Source organism: Empidonax traillii, unplaced genomic scaffold, assembly GCF_003031625.1.
Source record: "Empidonax traillii isolate 1590-97213 ecotype Southwest subspecies unplaced genomic scaffold, ASM303162v1 scaffold1297:size275931, whole genome shotgun sequence".
Classification (NCBI taxonomy): domain Eukaryota; kingdom Metazoa; phylum Chordata; class Aves; order Passeriformes; family Tyrannidae; genus Empidonax; species Empidonax traillii.
The window spans coordinates 73,900-93,776 of NW_020956490.1; the positions used below are offsets into that span (position 1 = coordinate 73,900).

General features: G+C 47.3%; 1 protein-coding gene across 2 annotated transcripts in view; it reads right to left on the reverse strand.

The window, feature by feature from the left end:
- Positions 1-546: 546 nt before the first annotated feature.
- The window catches only part of PSKH1 (protein serine kinase H1), a 33,433-nt gene continuing 14,102 nt past the window's right edge, over positions 547-19,877 (reverse strand). For both annotated transcript variants that reach the window (XM_027906429.1, XM_027906428.1), the window contains exon 3: positions 547-870. In XM_027906429.1, the coding sequence (XP_027762230.1) occupies positions 553-870 (318 nt within the window). In that variant the 3' untranslated portion in view covers positions 547-552. The remainder of the gene's footprint in view (positions 871-19,877) is intronic.

Below are 19,877 nucleotides of genomic sequence, written 5' to 3' on the forward strand. Positions count from 1 at the left end.
GTCAGAGCTATCCCACTTCTGACTGCGTCTGACTCATGCCAGCTTTGCTGCAAAGGCACCACGGAGTCTGACTAAACCAGCTCCAAACCTGTGTGTGTATATATAATTTTTCAATGCACATTCACACCCACACGTGTACGTGCACACACAGGGACGTGCACGTACAGGACAAGTGATTTTGGTTGGGGTTTTTTTTTTTGGTTTTTGGGGTTTTTTTCTCCCCGCACGCCAAGCGAGAGAAACTTAACGTTCTGGAATTAATAAATAACTGCGAACAACCCGAAAGCTCCCGGGGTACAGAGAGAGAGAGAGAGAGAGCTCTTCTCCCCAGATGGCCCCTCAATTTTTGTATTGCTCGGTGCTCTGAGCCGCGCTCTGAGCCCACGAGGGCTTCCCCCCCCCTCCCCGTTTCCGGCACAGCTCGCGGGGGCTCCCTGTCCTCCACACCATGGGGGGGGACACCTTCCTCGTGGATGGGGCGGGGGGAACACCTGGAGGGAGGGAGGGAGGAACCTGCAGGTTCCTCACGTGTGTGCAGACGCCTGGAGAGGCTCAGCCCGTGTACTGCTGCTGGTAGCGCAGGTTGAGCTCCCGCAGCTCCCGCTCCCGCACCCGCCGCGACTTGTTGGACTTGGTGGAGCGGCTGGAGCGGGTGGACTGCGCCGACTTGGTGCTCTGGCAGCGGGAAGACGCCCTCTTGAGCAGGTTTTGGGAGATGGAACGGTGGAGGTTCTTCATGGAGGAGGAGGCCGCCATGCTGACCACCCACGGGTGCTTCAGGGCCTGCAGGGCCGTCATCCTGTCGCTGGGGTCCACCGTGAGCAGGCGGTCGATGAAATCCTTGGCCAGGTTGGACACGCTGGGCCAGGGCTGGAACACAAAAGAGCTGATGATTAGAATGAAACACCCCCCCCGGCACGGCTTTGCTGATTAATCAATTCCTCCCGTGCCCAAAAGGCACTTTGGGGCCGTTCTGCTGCTTCTCTTCTCTTTTATCCTCACACCTTCAGATCTGCAACTGGCAGTATTGCCCAAGGAGAACGAGACACAATCACTCCAAGTGAGGGGGAGAGGGTGAATTAGTGGGAAATGCACAGGAACTGCAGCCCATTGAAGACCCTCCCCAGTCCAACCAAGGGCTTTGTATCTGACAAAGCCATTACTGCAGGAACATCAGCCCTATCACTCAGAGGATGGATCCTGACAACAAACCCCTGGGGCTCTTCTGACTCTCCATCTTAAAGACGCACACATCCAGGGAGCAAGCCCTGACCTCGGCACCAATCCCTGGAATCAAACCTTAAGGAAAATTTTCTGCTGTGGGACTTGGCCTCACTCCCACGTGGGAATTTAGATGTTGCCACTGGTCAACCCTAGAACTGGTCAAACCCCGAGTTTCAGCCCAGCCGGAAACAACCCCATAAAATGTCCTAAATGTATACAAGTGTTTGATAAAAGCGATTTTCAGGAATTTTTACCAAAGAGGAAGGAAATTTTTTTTTTACAAAATGCTGGTTTTAAAGAAACAAGCCCCAAATAATTAATTGGACATAATAAATATCCTCCCAGCACACCCAAGAATGGCCATAACAAGTTATGAGTCAAACACCTACAGCCACACACGCTGGGATTGTTTCATTTCTGACAAAATACCATATTCACACTAAGGTGGGAAGTGAGAACATTTCCTTCTGCATGAGGTTAAGGCTGGGCTGTGGACGAAGCTAGGAAGAAAAACGTGGCAAAATGGACTGTAAGGGCGGAGAGGAGGAGGCAGCGTGGCCACCAGAAACCCCCACGTGGAGAACTGAGCTGGGCAAGGGCAGCTTTCTGCAATCACAGGGCATTGTGTGGGTCTCACCCCTCCTGAAACCACCAATCCTGAATTTTTAAAGCCTGAGCAGATTCCTGCAATGAGGATTTTGATACAGTAATGGTGTCCACGCACAAACACATACAGGGAACTGAGTGGAAACACCATGTCTCTCATTCTTCTCTTCCTTGGGTGAGGAAGAAAAGCACCCAGCTATTTTAAAATTCAGGTTCCACTGCCTGTACAGCCAGATGTAAAGCCTTTTCCTTGTGCAAAAGGTCTAAAAAAAGGTATGTCCTGATTTTTTTGAGGTTCGCAATTCGTTGCTACTGAAAGCATTTTTTTTTTGCTTTCAAAAGACTCAAAGGCACCAGCAAGAGAGCAGATCCCTGGGAGGATTTTATAATGAAAGGGAGGATGGTCTGAGAGTTACAGCACTGCTCCCAGCCCATGGCCAGGAAAGGTGAACTCGGGCTCTAACTGAGCTGCCAGGGGGGATCAGGGTACACACAGTCTTATTTTACAATGACTAAAACAATCTGCCTTACTCAGCTGAAGTGGGATATATGATCACTGCCAGCAACTGTGCAAGAGGAGAGAAGTGAAAATGATAGGAACTACTTGATATAAAGAAAATACCGCTACATGAATAACTAAAAATGTTCCTGAAAGTGTTCAGGATAGAAATGGAAATACTCCAGAGGGTTCAGGAAGGAAGCACAGCCTTCTCCTGTAGATCAGACAGCACTTCTGCGCTTTGAAACCCCATCCAAAATCCCCCTCCCCTCCACATTTCAAGAACTAAATCAGTTAACAAAAAAAAAAAAATTCTGGGTAAGGTACTTCATTTTGTTAAATAACAGCGAAGGGAATCAACTCGCAGGGTTTAGTCTTCATTGGCATAATCTCAGCTAATCCCAGGTGGTACCATATGTCAACTGGCAACACATCACCTTCCCTTCCCACTCGGGATCTCCAGTTACAGACCTTTGGGCTCCCTCCTCTTGATGGACAGATCCAAATGAAACCCAGCAGCAAGAGGTTTTGCCTCCTCTTTTCCAAGCTTGCCTTCAAAAACTTCTATATATTTCTGTAGCTTTTTTTTTTTTTAATGAATCATTTTCAGCTATTCATTCAGTTAAAATCACAAAGCCATCATTACCTGGCTACAGCCCATCAACCTCCAATCCTCTCTTTCCTTTTCCTCCTCCCAGCAGCCAGAACTCATCCTGTTCTGTTTCCTTCACAGAGGACTCATTTTCCACTCTCCAAACAATCCTAATGAGACATCCAAGCTAATGATACTCGATCCAATTTACTGACTTTACCTCAAAGTGGCAGCAGACACAGGTGACAGTTCTCCTCTCTGTGCAGTAACTGTTTAAGAACTCTTTACTACCATCTTCATTTCTGTTACCAGCAATTGAAACTACTTAAGGTACCCTGATAGTGCTTTTGTCCCACTCAGATGGAGAAAACACACTCACACAACTCCAACCTCATTGTTTTTCCTGGCGTATTTCTTCCCCCCCCCCTCCCTTTCCCTAAAATGTTTTACCTTTCTGATCACCATCCCTCACAGAAATGCCAGGACCTCCATCCTCTCTTTTTTTTATCTAAGAGATGCAAGAGATGCACTCACATGAGAAATACTTGAGGACTGACACAACAGTACTTGGAAATACATCTTCAGGACGCGCAGGAAAGCATTATTTCCCCATGCAGGTGTTAGTAACTGCACAGACCCGAAATTTGAGGCAACCCCAGAGCTACTGTGCCATTCGGATGCATTTAAACTTCAGTCAGCTGACACTCCCGTGAGTGAAACGAGTCTCTAAACAGCGGGAACAATTTTGCTTCAATCTTTTCAAGTCTTATTAAAAGACAGCAAATATGAGGATTTAGAATCTGAAGGAACCCGTGAAGTCTGAAGAGCTCGGAATGGTGATACACAACCAGCCTAAGCCCTGAGAGGCCCATCCAGCTTAATGAATCCTAAGGAAGAATAAACTCCAAACAAAAGCACATTGGATTTCTCATTATTCCAATTACTCTAGTTTACCACAAACGTTGAATATGGAGCACCTGCAATTAGATTTTTCTTCTGGTCAGCAGACACAAATCAGTTTATTGATCTGTTTACGCAGCCAGAGGTTTGATTTGCTGCACCACACGCATCTTTTTTATTTCACTGAAGCTTTTTCCTTAAAAATAGGTAAGGCTACGCTCTACAGAAGCAATTTTCAACCCCAGTCCCTGGAGAAATGTATCCACTCTCCAGAAACCTTGCATCAGTTGGCAAAACAGCAGGTTTAACTTAGCAAAACCTAAGCCAAGTTGTGTGCAAATAAAGGAAGAACCAATCATCTGACTTCCAAGCTTTGTTTTTAGGTTTGACAGTACCCACTGAAGAAAAAATACATATTGATTTACTGATTCCTACCCCCAAGTTACGTGTTGTTTTCAGGAGAACTGACACGAGCACTGAAGATGATGTTGTGGGGAAGGTGAGGGATCCCCAGAAGAGCAAAGGCCTGGATCAACCTTGCCAGTCAGCCTTTACAAAAACACAAAGCACAGAGTATGTTATCCCAGCTGCAAATCATCGCCCTTAGGCCAAAAATACTGCGTCCCAGGCCCCCTGATTCTTGGGATGAGTCTGACAGAGTGCTGGAGAAGCCTTAGAAGAGTCCATCGATTCCTGCCAAGCTCCCCTGACAGAAAACCATCAGACAGTTACCTGGAAGCTTTACAAGACAAAACAGACTCAGTGGGAGTGAGCCTGCCCCAACAAACAGGCTGGGCTCAACGCACCAACTTGGTCAGAGGGAACTGCCTTCACATGGCACCCTCACCACCGTCAGCAGCAACACCCCACGCCACAGAACACGAACGTGCCATCTCTGTTGCCATTCCCACGCTGATGCTGCGCTGCCAACAGTGCCAGCACGGGCAGTTCGGTTTGGGCACACAAACTGAGCCAAATCAGCGCGTTCTGGTTAATTTTTCAGCTGGGGTTTTTCAGCCCAGCCGTTCCTTGGCACGGCTCACCAAACGGCTGCAGAAGCAGCTACGTCAGCCCCAGCGAGCGGCTGGCACCGAGTCCAGGATTAGCAACACTCCAACCAAGTATGAAACCCGTACCACAGCCTGCCTTACAGCCCTAATGACAATGGGAGAAACTCCCCACAGTGGAGATCTGTGGCTCTGGTCCCTCGGGAACGCCAGCTGCTGCTTCCGAGGTGCACCAGCGTTCCCCACAAAAGCATCTCCCGAACTTCTGAGCTCCGTAAAACACAGGGCGCGTCGCCCATCGGCAGCTTCAGCCCTGCTAGACAACAAACTCGGGGGAGAAGCAGCCTCCTTTACAATGCCCTAAAGAGCTCTCAAGTGTGTTACGTTTTATTCAGACTCAAGCTTGGAGCCTGGAGGAGGAGGAGGAGAAGAAAGAGATCCTCCTCTGAGTGTCACTCGGGCCGCGTGATTGCGCGCAGCGCTCGGCTCCCTGTGATTAAACCCCACCACCACCACCCCTGCTTGTTATTCACATCGGCATAAAAGCTATTGAGGCGCCGTCCACGCCGGGCGTGCGGGGGACAAACAACAAACACGCTGTTCCTCCGGTCTGAACAACCAACCAACCAACCAACCCACCTCTGTTCCCCGGCAGCTGACGCGGGCCCGGCGCCGCTGCAGAGCTCCCGGAGCGTGTCGTGTCACAGACAAAACCCTGCCCCACCCGGGGCAAAAACCTGCGCTACCAACGGGACTGCGCTAGGGTGGGGGTGGGAAACAACGTTCAGCAGGCAGAGCAGCTCTCAGGGCCGAGTTTGGACACCAAGAGTTTGGATATCAAGAGCGGAGTCCCTGCATTTCACTCTGCCCATGACGGGAGCTGCCGCCAAGCGGTCACCGAGACCTGCACTGAGAACAATTTAACAAGTGTTTCAGGCCGGCTTTTTACTTGCTTTTACCTGAAAATACACAATGCAGAGGTTGATAATGCACTGTCCTGTGGGATACTAGTTCTTTAAAGTATGTCTGCTATATTCAGGTTTTTAAGTCACTTTGTTCCACCCCCACTAAGTATTCCTTTTAAATCAGATTTTGGAAGTCTCTAGATTTCAGCAATGCAGCTTCCCCCAGATACACTCCTGTCCAATCTAAGCTGGCCCTCTGTCAGTGTGAAGCCATTCTCCCTTGCCCTATCACTCCAGGCCCTCATCAGAAGTCCCTCTCCAGCTCTCTTAGAGCTCCTTCCAGTACCTAAGCAGGCTCCAAGGTCTCCCCAGTTTTCTCTTTTCCAGTCTGAACAGCCCCAGCTCTTTCAGCCTGGATCATAAATACGAACAGCAAAGGCTTTTTTCTTTCAATTTGTTTTCTTCTCCCCAAAACGGCTCAATCTAACACACAGGAATGGTGCTGGGGGCAGAGCACATCTCTCTGTAATTTTTTCGAGTAGCTGCACTTTGAAATTCTGATGTTTCTGGTGGTAGACAAATGACACGCTGTTAGCTTTGAAAAGGAAACTAACTGGATGATCTTAGAGGTCCTTTTCAACCTTAATGATTCTGTGAAGGTCCCCAAGAATTCTTTGCATTGCAACCTTCACCCATTCAGGATAACACAGCAGTTTTGTCTAATTTAGGGGATTCCCACATGACTTCAGGAAAACCAGAAGTGTCAACTCCAAAGGAGCAGGCTGGGGACACGTGATGCGGCAAACCGGCCTAGGACTGTGCTGGGGCTCTGGTAAACACCAGGCTTGCACTCTCCCGGGCATCATTCAGCCCCCGAACGCTTGCAAAGAGGTGATCAAACCCAAGCAGTTCAAAAGAGCTGGAACAAAAAAGTTTCCAGTGAAAAGATGCAATGTGCTGAAGTCCGCGCAGGACGGGCTCCCGAGCATTCAGCATTAATTTGTTGATGTGGGGAGGAGGAATAAAGGAAGGATGAAAGAGGGAAAATACAACAGCCCTTTAATAATCCAGAGCATTATAAGTCTGCGCAGCCATCTGGTGCAGTGAACTTCCATAACCCAGCTTTTCGAATGGAAATAGCCAGCCCATTCTCCCCGTACAGGCACTGAGTATTCAGCTGGAATCATGCACTAAAATTACAGCAGCTACAAAAACAATGAGCACAAAGCTTTCTCTCTCCAGCCAGGGGTGGCTCTTCTAAGTGCAGTGCCCAGGGAAAAGCTGTTAAAATGGGGTAATACCATATTTTAGCCTGGATCGCTTCACGTCTCTTAAAAATGTGTCAGCAAATCACAGTCACACGCAGGGGACTTCAACCACTACCCCGACTGAGAAACTGTACGCTGAGGGAGCTCAGGGTCAAGAGACCTGGACCTGGAAGAATGCAGGTGAAAAGATGAGATCACTGAGCACACACTGGTGGAGACTGCCATCAAAACAGGGAAGGAGTCAGAAATTTCCAAAGGTATTGCTGTAGCACCAGTTCACAGCGGTATTTTCAGTAACTAAGCTGGGAAATACCTTTCCCAGCCTGTTCCTGACATCTGGGTGCCCTGACAGCTTCGGTGCTTTCATTCTCAGGAAACTCCAAGTCGAGCTGAATGATGTTCCTTCCTTCTGAACCGCTGCCTTGAGCGAGCATTGGCTGTGAAACGGAGCTGAAGGCAACGCGTGTTTCCACGCCCAAATTCCAAGTAACAGTTTAATTAAGAAATAGGAGCTCCTGACAGGAGGAAAGAAAAAAAAAAAAAAGTCTTCTCTAGGGAGGAAGAATATCTTTCATCAAGCTGATCAGGGTAGTGGTGAGGGGATGAACAGATAAGCTTATAACCTTCCACATACACACACCACCCCACCCCCAGCAAGCTCCAAGCTGTTGGTGCACAAGCCCTGGGTGCTTACAAGGGAATGAACAAGGGGAGTAAATCCTAAGAGAGTCTTAGTTGCCAGTTCAGCTGTGCTCTGGCAGGCACCAGCTCTCCTCTGCTGCTCCAGACAGCTGCTTTAACCTCCTCGAGCCCAAACGCAGCACACAAATTAATCAGAGAACATCCCGAGTTGGAAGGGACCCCCAGGGATCGAGATGAGGAGCTGTGCCTCAAACACCAGCAATGCCCAGGTTGCCCCACTGCCTGGCTTGACTCTACTTTCTTCCTTAGTCACTCTTTCAGTTTTAATCCTAATCCAACCCTGGAGAGGTGAAATGCCCCTTCTTTCCTCTGAGCACTTCCTGAAAGCCCAGGTTTAGGTATCTAAGTTCTTCCCAAGTTAGGCCAGCATGGCCCAGTCTAATTCCATTCCTGTTTCTCTCCCAGAAAGCACTGTTTTAGGTAGGCAAGGTGGATATAATTTATTTTGAAGTTCACAAAACATCAGGAGACACTATCAGTAGGTTTGCTTGGTTAACAGTTGTCTTTCCTGGCACTATTTGGGATGTTTCTGTCAGAATCCAGAGCAGGACAACTGTTCTGGATCCCATTCCTACACATTTCTCCTTATTTTCTTCTCAAATTTCTTCCATCGTCCCAACTATTCAGTGATGGAGACAGAGATCCTGCTGAACAACAAAGTGTGTCACTGACACTGCCCCAACCTGCATATACACAAGAAGGAAAAACTAAAGTAGCAAGGACAAATCAAATATCCCTAATTTATACATTCCTAATTCTACAGCTACAATCTTATACCGGTGTGATTTTTTTCCACCCCCTGTTCTTTCCTACATTGTTGGGGTAATTTCTCTCCAAAACAAGATAAAATATTTCAGTTTGCCATGTGAAATCATACTAACTATTGCCAAGCCTGGCCAGCCCCAGGTTAAAAAAGGCTGCAGAGAAAATCCAGGTGAGGGCTGCCAGGATAGCCAGGGATCCTTGACACACAGCCTTGAAGAAGGGGTGGAAGGAGCTGGAACTTGCCCAGCCTGGCAAAGAGAGGTCTAAGGACAATCTAACAGCATTATTACATTTATTAAGAAATAGTTACAAGGATTACAGAGCCACCAGACAGCAGGTCCAAACAAGGGGCAACATGGAGAAACTGTGCCTTGGAAGGTCTGCATCAGGAAATAGCAGGGAAGGGTGGTGCAGCCCTGGAAAAGGTCACTGGAGAGGTGGGGGATGTCCATCCTCGAAGACTTTTAAGATTTAGGAAGACAAAGTCACAGCCAACATGACCAAGTGCTGGCAACAGTCCTGTTCAAGCTGAGCGGGATTAGAACCCTCCAAAGGTCTCTTGTAACCAAGGATTCTTTGACCCCAGTGCTCTTCCACCCTGTCCCCAGCCAGCACTGGCATCAACCCCTCATGGCAGCAGCACATCCCTCCTTCTGACATTGTATCCCAGTCCAGGCTCCATCCCACAGGGTCAAGTGTGACATGAATGGTTCAGGAATAAACACGTGCTGATCAGCTCCGGGTAAATTTTGACCGATATTCAATTCTCCTTCCTGCAGCAAAGGACGTGCTTTAGTTCTCTCTCCCCCTGAGCCACCGACTTCCATAAAATTCACAGAAACATCAGGCCTTTTGAGTCCTCCCCGTTGCTCAAACTGGGCTGCCACTGACCTTAGGATTTAAACAGTTAATTCTGGAAGACTGAAAGACATCGACAGCACATCTCCACAAACTTTGCTTCCTTGGGAGATCAGGGTGAAAAATGGGGCTGCACAAGACATCCAGGGATCATGCAATCCATCCCAGGGTCCCCAAAGGATCCACTGCAGATGCATCACTCCTGACAGGTGACTGCCCTGCTTGTTCTGCAAGACAGCTTCAGCAACCCCCTGGGTACTCATTTTTTAGGAGCAGGAGACACCAGTTGTTGTAAAAGGTCCAGAGTGAATCTTTCTAAGTGCCATTTAAGGCTCTGGTTTGACATAATCTGGGAAAGAGATTATTCCTCTTCCCCTTTGAAGCAGCCTTTTGCATATTTGCAAACTGCTATGACAACACTTTCTCCAGGCCAAACAGCCAAAAATGTTTCAGGCTTCCGGAGACTGTGGGGTGTTTTTGACTCACGATTGTTTTTGTTGATCTTCTGTCAAGTCTCTCCACTTGGCCTGTGGTGTTTTTTTGGAATCTGCTGCCCAGAAGCACCAGAGCTTCAGCTTGGCATGCAGAGCCAGCCCCTAAAACGCAGCAGGATCACACCACACGCTGCCTGTCTTCCTGCTCATACACCTCAGTACGTTCATCTTTTCCCACAAGTACGATACTGCCCTCACATAATAATTTGTGATTCACAGGCAGATCCTTTTCTGAGAAGCCAACACCTCCCAATCTTCTGTTCTTCACCTATTTTTGTGTACTAACTTGCTGTTATTTTTTTTTTTATTTTAAAAATACCCTTGCTATTGAACTGCTCAAATTTGTTAGGGCTATCTAGAGCTCAATGCACTTTGCAACCATTCCAATCCAATGTCACCTGCGAATATAATGCAAAAACCTCTGCTCCCCCCAGCTGGGTTGGTCAATAAACCCTGAGATACCTCTGGACCTGCAGCAATTTCTAGAGAATCACCATCACTACGTTTTCTACTTTACTGATGAGCCACCAGTAAGTAAATGACAATTTTAACACAACAGGTTTGGGGAAATACAAGATTTGGCCCCCACGCTCTCCCTGTGGCAGATTTTGGAAGCTCCACGCAGCAGAACCTGCCTGCTGGCTTCTGTCCCCGGGATGAGTGGAGAACATTATTTTCCTCACTTCTAGGTTAACAGAAGTTTTGCTCAGTATGAAGGGCAAACGAGGACAAAATTATCTGTAACAGTAAGTGGAGCAAGCACAGCTTTCCTAGTGCCAACTCCCTCTCCCACAGGAACTTCTCACCTCTTGACACAGGAGACACCAGCTGATGCAGAGGACGTGTGAGGCAACGCTGCTTGCCCACAGCCAGGGAGAGGAGAAGGCCCCCTGCTTCCAGAAGATGAGGAAGGCTTCAAACCCTGCCTCTCCTCTGCCAGCAGACTTGGGTAACTCTGTTTGTTAAGAACAAATCTTAAGATCCCACTTGCTCGTTAGATTTGGCTCATGTTGACAGCTCAGGAGCTCTCTGTGTGTGCCTGGCACACCCTCAGCGCACACGGAAGGTTCCCAAAGCAAGAATACAGCACATTTCCAAACAGGGAGTTTTCAGAGACCAGGGAACATGTTCATGAAATAGCTAAAACGACCCTCCAATACCAGATGCCAAATATTAGAGGTATGGGAACTCCTGTGAACTTTGGAAGAGGAGGTTGCCATGAAACTATTTCCCATTCTCCTCCAAGGCTCGAGCCAGTTTTCCTTAGTTTTGCAGTATCAGTCTCTTGAGCCTAAACGGTAGCTTAGAATGTCACCAAGAATCCCTGAGACTTGTAAAGCTAAAAGCAAGTGAAAAAAAAATATAAAGGCCTAAGTGTAAAGAGGTAAGAAGCTGTAACCCAGGCACTCCCATCAGCAGCTGATACAACAGTATAGAAAGTCTTTTGAGTCATCCCAGCTGTAACAAGAAACCTTTCTCACATTTGAGCTACATAACCAAAGCGATCAGACTGTGGAAAAAAAATCCCTTAGAAATTACTCCTCAGACACAGACAAAGGTAGGAAACACACAAACACTTTAACCAGAAAGCTCAGTTCTACCTTTTGTGAGGCACAAAATGAAACTCTTCGGTTAATCGCTCCAAGTGCCCGAAGCGCATTGGACGCGCAGGGCGTGTCGTGCTGATGGAAGTTCACAAGCCGTGGGCACACAGCCAGGCACAGGCCCACACCAGCCCTCAGGTGTCCCCCGCACGAACAGCAGGTATCTCTTGACAGCCACCACCAGAACGTCCTTGCCTCTCCTCGAGGTGTGCACATGGCTACGGTGCCACCAATCAGCACTAATCCGGCGCATCAGTAAAAGCTCAGTTTTCAGGAAAATCCATAACAACATCCATTTAAAATAACAAGGGGATTGGAAAACACGCCTGGGGTTTCTACCTTGTCACTCGCTCGGGGCAGCAGGAGGGCGAAGCAGGAGGGTGGTGAGAGCGGAGAGAGAGGCAGCAGCTCCTGCTCCAAACCAGGGAACTTGGATGCAAACGCTGCTGGTTTGAGCCACCCCTTCCAGCTCCAAACAGCAAACCCAGTTCCCTGTGCCTACAGCCTCAGTGCCTCAGCTGCAGTCTTGGAAGATTTAGGGATTTCAGGGATTAGGTAAAGAGATTGCCAGGAAAACTTGAGCCCCCCAGCTCAACACCAACAGAACTCCCCCAAAATAGCATTCGGAGTATCCGAAATCAAAACCCTGACTTCCTACCTATGCCACACTGATTAACTCCTCCTTCATCACATCCCAGGGCAGGAGCACACTGCAACTGCTAGGGAAGTCCCAAATCCCGGTCAGAGGAAATCTGAGACACCTTTCAACACCACGTTGTTCCAAATACATCAGGTCCAGCAGCCTCGCTCTAAGGCAGGGTCAATCATAGGCCACAAAAGTGATTTGCAGCAAGGTGCAGGTTCACAGCCCTTCTCTGCAGGGTTCAGCTTTGATTAAATAATAAACTGGCAGAATAATTCTGCAGAAATACTATTTCCACCATTAACAGGATTTTACAGGGCCCAGAGACGAAGGAATGAAAAATATATGTCAAATCCCAGCACTATTGCACGTCCCTATCCCTCAGATGTGGCTCCTGTGCACCACTTCCCCACACCCAGTCATTCACCCAAAAACCTCCACCAAAATGCTCAGCTGCTGCCCCTCACCCTGCAGGTGCTACTGGTATGGACAGCAGTCCTGAGGAAAAAGGGCTGTGAATGGAATTACTGGGAAAAAAACCCCACATTCTTCTTCTCCAGGGAGATTCCTTCCCTGTTTTCTTTATTTCTAGGGGCTTTGAGGCTCGGCAGAGTTTCCACCCTGTCCTTATGACACGCTCAGTTCTGTGAAATATGAACTGCTAATGCTGAGTGTTGCAGACTGCAGTGGTACAGAACTGAGGGGTGTATGCAGAGCAGGATCCCCCCCTCTCCTTGCCTATCCCGCCCTAGGGTTTGGGGTCATCCTCACTGCAACAAAAGCTGAAGGAAACAAACAGCAAAAAAGGCAAGAGGAGTAACTGAAAAAAAGGTCCTTCTGACACACCATTTCCATCGGAGGAAACAACCTTCAAAAAGCACCTCAAGAAGCAGCCAAGGCGAAGAAGGGGAATCGATTTTTAAATGCGTGCACTGGTTTCAAAGCCCTTCCACTGGGAAAAGGTGTTTCTCTACCTGGACACAGAGTGTTTACCGATACAACAGGCTAAAGTTCTGCAGGAAGCCGGAGGATTTTCCAGGTTTTTAACCGGGGTTATCAGATTTCTGAAGACGCTCCCGCTCCTGCAGTGGGAGAGATCTGGACAAACACTTCAGCTCTGGGCCACGGAGCGACACCAACCCGTCTGGAACCCTCTCACACCCACTGAGCCACCGCATTAACAGCGAAAGAAAGAGCAGAAGGCAAGAGAAGTGCATTTACCGGACCGGCCTCCGCGTTCCGTGGCCGGCTCTGAGAGAGAGAGAGAGAGAGAGAGACGCTTTCATCCTGCTCGAGTGGCTGAGCTCTTCAAAGCAAAGCACAGTGCCCTTTTCAGCAGAGCCCAGGCTGCAGCTCGCCAGCCAGCGCTCTTGTGGTGCCACTTCAAAAAAAATATCGCCGCTTTCTCACAGCCCGGAGGAAATGCAAAAGCACATTCCTCTGTAAATGGATGTTTTCTTACTTTTTTTTTTTTTTCCCCTTCCCTCCCCCAGGCAAAGGCCTCAGAAATTTATATATATAAAAAACCCAAACAATTCTTCCCTACTTGGAGGGGGAAAAAAAAACACAAAACAAAACAACAAGCAACTTTAATTTTTAGGGAAAAAAAATAAAAATGCCTGTAGTGACAGGACTACCGTAAAACACTTCTACCATCTAACGTGGCTCACAGGGAAAAAACCAGCAGCTGGTGTATTTAAAAAGCTCTTTCTTTCCCCAAGAAGGCTAAAACGTGGTCCCAAAGACTTGTATGCTCATGCAAATAAGTACTGCAAATGTGGTTTAAAAACCCTGCCTTCAGCTGCCCTGGCCCTGTTTTCCTCGTTATACTCTACTCAGCAGCTCGGGACACTCAAAACTCCAGGGAGAAGGCTGGAAAATTGGCCACCCTGCTGGTTTGAAGTCTCTCCCCTCTTCTGGCACACAGATCAGAGGCCAAGGTGACGACTGTGTCTTGCAGAAACATCTAACGGGTCTAAAGGCCATTTGGCACAGCCAGGGAGGGCAGCACCGTGAGCCAGTGTGGCCAGCCAGGGTCCTCTCCAGTGAGGGATCCTGCTGCAATCCAGACCCTCCCAGGCACTGACCCCACGGAGAACTTCCAGAAGAGTAAAGTGGCTTTGCAATGAGCTCCTCTTCGAGTAAAAGGGCAGCAGAGGACACCCTGCAAAGGGAAACCTTCCATAAATGGAAGGCACCTACCAGCTCTCCTGGCCTCTTGTACACGCATGATTTTATCTCCTGTATTAAAAAAAAATACATATAGGCCCTAGGGAGCATTAGAGGGCAGTGGTGATTCTCTGTTACTGCTGTATTTTAAATCTGCTTTGAGTGTTTTCCCAAACTTGGAAAAGCCAGGCTGCCTCTTTGCCCATCTTAAACAGGAGATGTGCTAGGAGAAAATAACCAGAGCAGAGTTTTCCCTCACTCAGGGCAGTTTCTACCCCATAACCAGTTTAATTGGCAGATAACATATTACACAAAACTTGATAATATATAGCGCTGTTTGAGCATGAACTGCAGGAAAAAAAACTGGATGCATTTCTGGGGTAAAAAGAGTACAAAATAGAAAATAAAGCTCATATGCTACGGGACACCTGTTTTTTTTTTTTTTTCCAAACTGGTATTTTTTGATAAAGTGATTATAATTTTGTCATCAAAACAACAAAACACTGCTGGTTTGTTTAATTTTTTTTAATTACATAGGAATATGTAATTAATTTTAAGTGACCCAAAGTGCAAGCACACAGGAGTCAGTCCAGGACTGGCAGTCAGACAGACCTGTCACACCATCAATGCAAAACCTACTGCTCTTTAAAAAAAAAACACATCCAAAATTTCAGAATACTTGTCCTACACTGACTGAACTCTCCTGCAGAGCAATAAGGATTATGGAGAGATGTTCTGTGATATGCAAGTACTCCTCTAAAATCCAAGTACACCAAACAGAAAGTTGAGTTGCCGCTTTACATTTCCACCTGCAACTTTTAGGGGAAGGAGGTTACCAAGAATCATTACAGATTCTTTTTATTGCTTGCGCCTTTTTTAGAATAACTTTGTCATTTGATAGGAAATCCAACCACAGACATCATAATACAATGACTGATCAGTCCCCTTGGAGGAAGGGCGATCCAGCAACCAGCTCCCAGCTGAGTCAGAAGCAGCCTGGGCTCAAGTTCTACCCCACTCTCTCTCAAAAAGTTGAATAAACGCAGGAAATTAATATTAAAATTTGACAAGCCTGTGTCACCTGTCTCTTCCATTATGTGTCACGAGGGACTTGAGGGATTAAAAGTCCTCCACGAGGAGGACAATTACAAGAATACTTTGAAAACGCTCTGCAGACTCAGAGCTCACGTACTTGGGTGAGGACTCATCCTGTAAACACGCATCAGCTGTCTCGAAACGGCTTTATTTTTATCCTGCTGTCTGCCAGGTAGCACATGCAAACACTTTGTTTGCTAATGCACTCTCCATGTTTCCTGCTTCTCCTATCACCTGCAGGCAGGCAAACTTGCTTGGGGAGAAAGTGTTTTGCTTCTTCACTTGCACAGACCGCGCCAGTTATTGCGGGGACACCATTCACACCACTCCACTCAGCTACTCACGGAGAGTGACTTGGTTTTCCTGTACCTGAGGGTGTTCTTCCAGCCCGAACCTATCCATGCAGGACCTGCAGAGTTTACTCAACCTGGTGCTTTCAACTCCAAGCTAGGGTGGAAAATCATTAAAGATTCCGAATGTTCAAGGAGAGAAAAGAAGAAATGCCATGCACACACAATCTGCACCTTAGGCTCCTCCTCCAGCTCTGCTCTGAAGGCATTTGGGCTGCAAATCTCTCTTTACCACTGAAGTTTTTAGTATGTGCTTCTTAGCTGCTTTCCACAAAGATTTGGAGGAGCTGTTGATATGCAGGAGGGCAGGACCACCATCCAAAAGGAGCTCAGCTCGCTGGAGAAATGGATCTAACTGCTCCTGCCAGCACTGGTTCCTGTATCAAACATCTCTCCTTGCACCCCATTTACCACTGCATCCACTGGCACCTTTATTTATAACAAGTTTTCCCACACCAACCTCACCCACCGTGAACTTGCCACAAAAAAAAAAAAATTATTCTGTTCTATAAATAGGAAAACAGGCCACGAGGGGAAATGATTTGCCCAGATCAGATATCAAAACCAGAACAATTCATACAACCCCAGCTCAGCTTCCCAATTTAACCATAACATGTATTACCTACCACTTCTTCAGGCAATTCTCCCAGGTGTGTAAAGCAGCATAAAAGTACTGGTACTCAACAGAAGGAGAAGCTTTGAAACAGAACTAGAGCAAGCCTGTCCTAGCAGGATAATGATGGCCTGATGTTCATTTCTGCACTTTCAAAGGGAACTGTGAATGTTATTCCAGCTTTATTCCTCAATCCACTTTTTTAAGCTACAAGGAGACCCCCCTCAGGAATCAATTTTATCCTCGAGATTCCAATTAGAATATTACCAAGCCTTCTTTTCAGTAAGTTCTGACAAAACAAGTGAAAGATAACAACTTTGCAGCAGGCTACATCCAAGGCAGTGTCAATAGCCCACCTAACCCTTACCTAGGGATGCTCAGGAAAGATAAAAAAAGGATACCAAGGTACAAAGCCAGCTTTCCTTCATTCCTCACCCTAGCCATTACTCCAAGCAGTTCAAAAAAGTACAGAAGCAGATACAAGAGATAATCAGCGCAGTGATGTCAGCAGCACCTGAATAACCTATTGTGGGAGGCCTCTCCTACTGATCTTCTAATGGGCTCTTCAAACAGACCTCACACTCCAGGAACAGGAGCCCGGGCGAAGAGGGTCCCAGTCAGAAAGCAATTCCATTAGCTGGATGTGAGATCACTTGTTTTTTCCCAAGAACATGGAGCTACTTCTCAGGTCAGCGTGCACCGTGGCTTTTATTCCTCCTTCAATACAGCTTTGTCCTCTCTGACCAGGTTTTGAGGGCAGGCCTTTCAAAAAAGCAGGACTCAGCACTGAGACTCTGCAAACCCAGGGCACTGCTGCTGCCTGAGCTGGTGCAGTTTGAAGACACCTTCCTCCTTCCCCCCCTGGAACTTGTCTGAGCTGCACAGCTCAAGCTGTCAGCTCTGGGCACTGGAGTCCATAGGATTCTTTCAACGTTTCCTCTGCCATTTCACATCCTCGAACTGCAGATGACAAAAGCAGACGCTCCCATGAAAGCTCTGCTTCTGCATCTGTCCAAGACAGACACCTTCTGCAATGCACTCAAGTATTCTGCCCACTCCTGCTCCAAAGAAACCAGGACTTATGGCTCCTCTCCTTACCATTAGTCCGACAAACTTACCAACAACAGCCTCATTCCCAACATCTTCCCACTTCTTCCAGCGCAACACATCCAAAAAAAAGAGGGCAATTTTCTGTGAACACCAGAAATTAGGAAGCATTTGAAAGCCCAGGAGACAGCTTTTAGGAATGCTGGCAATGCTGTGGGAAACACACTAAGAGACACCTCTAAATCTCTGGCTCACTTTGTTTTCTCCTGGAATTTATTCACCAAAACCAGCAGCCTTTTTACTGCATCTCCTGCCAATACCTGGCTGCGCCAGCAATTTAGGGGCACAGGCTTAATTACACTGGTAAATGAAAGCATCCATTTTCCCTGGCTCTGGAGGAACAGAAAGCATCCCGGCAGCAGACACAGGCTGACACATATTTGCTTTCCAAGCAGTAAAACACTGACAGCTTTCCCAAACAACCACTCACGTTCACACATAGTATCTGTAATATCCCCCTGAAGAGTGTAATTTGTGGTGGGATAACAAGTGACACGCCTCAGGCTTGTGCACTGGCACTTTCAAAACACACAGCATCAAGATGATATTTAGAAGTATTTAACCTCAAATTGTTTCTTCTGAAGAGAGAGAAGCACCTTCAGGGCCCACCATTATTTACAGGAAATTCAAACTGCCCGTCTTCCCATGGGACCAGCTCAAGTTTGTCCACCCTGACCATCAGACAATTTATCCTGTGATCCCTCACTGCTTCCTCAGCTTTGTTTCTAACCTCAGCAACTCAGCATCATCAGCATCATTTACTGGGTGTCAAATGAGTATCCCACCTCTTGCTTCTAAGATTCTAAGACTCCAGGACTACCCCCTTTCACAAGAACAGGCAGAACCTGTCTTAGGCAACGTGCTAAGCTTAACTAAAAAAAACTGCCAAAAAGTAAAAATAGCGAGTGACAAAGTTGAGTGAGTCATAAAACTCGGTGTCACTACACACCAGCTCAGGCACTGAGGAGTGGAGACATTACACCAATTTGTGCAGACACCATGACGTCCCCAAATCAGCTCAGGAAACCTCGTGGAGTCACAGAGGGCCACTCTCTGCAGAGATCTGGCAGATCCACCAGCACTGGTTACAAGGTGACCAACCAGGACTTCGCTGCTCAGTGTTACCTGCAGATGTTACATGCAGCTGGTAATTCATCTATTTCTGCATCAGGACAACCCCACTGCATCCCTAAATTCCACAGCTGGTTAACAGAGCCTATTAACAGCAAATTAACGACCAAAGGCTGCCAAAGTCAGCTGAAACTGGAGTTCAAGGAAGCAGCTGATAGAACATTTTTGGCAGGAAACTAATCAAGTACAGCAGTTTCTGAAGGAAGTAACACACTTAGTCCAAAAGCTGCCAGATTTGGGGTTTATGACCCCTCCCTCTTGTGTCTCCACTGCGTACCAGGGGCTTTGAGGAGCGCTCATGGAAAGAATTAACAAGACCCACAAAGGTGTCAAATCTGGGCCCTCCTTGGTGGCCTCCTAAGATAATGCCAGGATTCCTCAGCTTCATTTAACTTGGATCTTCCAGCTATTAACACAAGCTGGCCTGACAGCTTTACAGTACAAAAGACTTCCTGACACCTTTGATAACCCTTCGGAGAGTGACTGATTTTTTTTTTTCTTTTTAAACAAAATCCTAAAGCAGCTTCATATGTTTAAAAACTTAATGTGGATTCCCTTCCATCCATCATTAAAATGCCAACATACCTGTCACGCTTAAAAACGCAGGATCATTAATTTATTCTGGGGTTTTGACAGTTATTTTACTGTCGCTTCAGAATCATAAATTTAGCCACTCGTTAAGACTCTCCCAAGTGGGATTCATCCCAAAGTCATGGTGCTCAGGAATCTAAACACTCTCCTGCTTATTAAAGAAAGAAGTTACAAAAGCTTCATTTTTTAGTATTTTTAATACAGTGAGGGATACAAGCAGAGAGGAAACTTGCAAATTTGGATCCCCCCCCACACTTTCTACAGGTGTGATTCCTAGTGATGTTATGCTACACGTGGTAATGGTGCTGGTGAAGGAGCTGGCTGGTCACTGAGCTCTCCCACCACCATCAGGAGGAAGTTCTCTGGAGTGATGGGACTCCAGGAGGGCAGGGGCACTCGTCTTCTGCCTAAAAATTATCTCCCAAGGGTCCTCTTCTCATAGTTATCTATAAAAGCTATCCTTCAGCCCTTCATTTATCACACACCAAGCTCAGAAGACAATGCAGACCCATTTCTGAAATGCTCATGTCCCCAGACTGAGGAACCAGGTGCCCCCTTGCCTGCCAGAACCCTGCCTATCAGCAAAGCTGTTTTTCATGCTCCACTTGGATCTGCACCAGAAATCAGGCTGGGTATGCACATGCCACATTCCGAACACCCTGGCACAAAGTTTCTACTGCAAAGCCTCACAGGGCAGCTTGCCACAGCCAAGGTTCCCCCAGCCAGACACCCACAAGCATCTCCATTCTGTTCT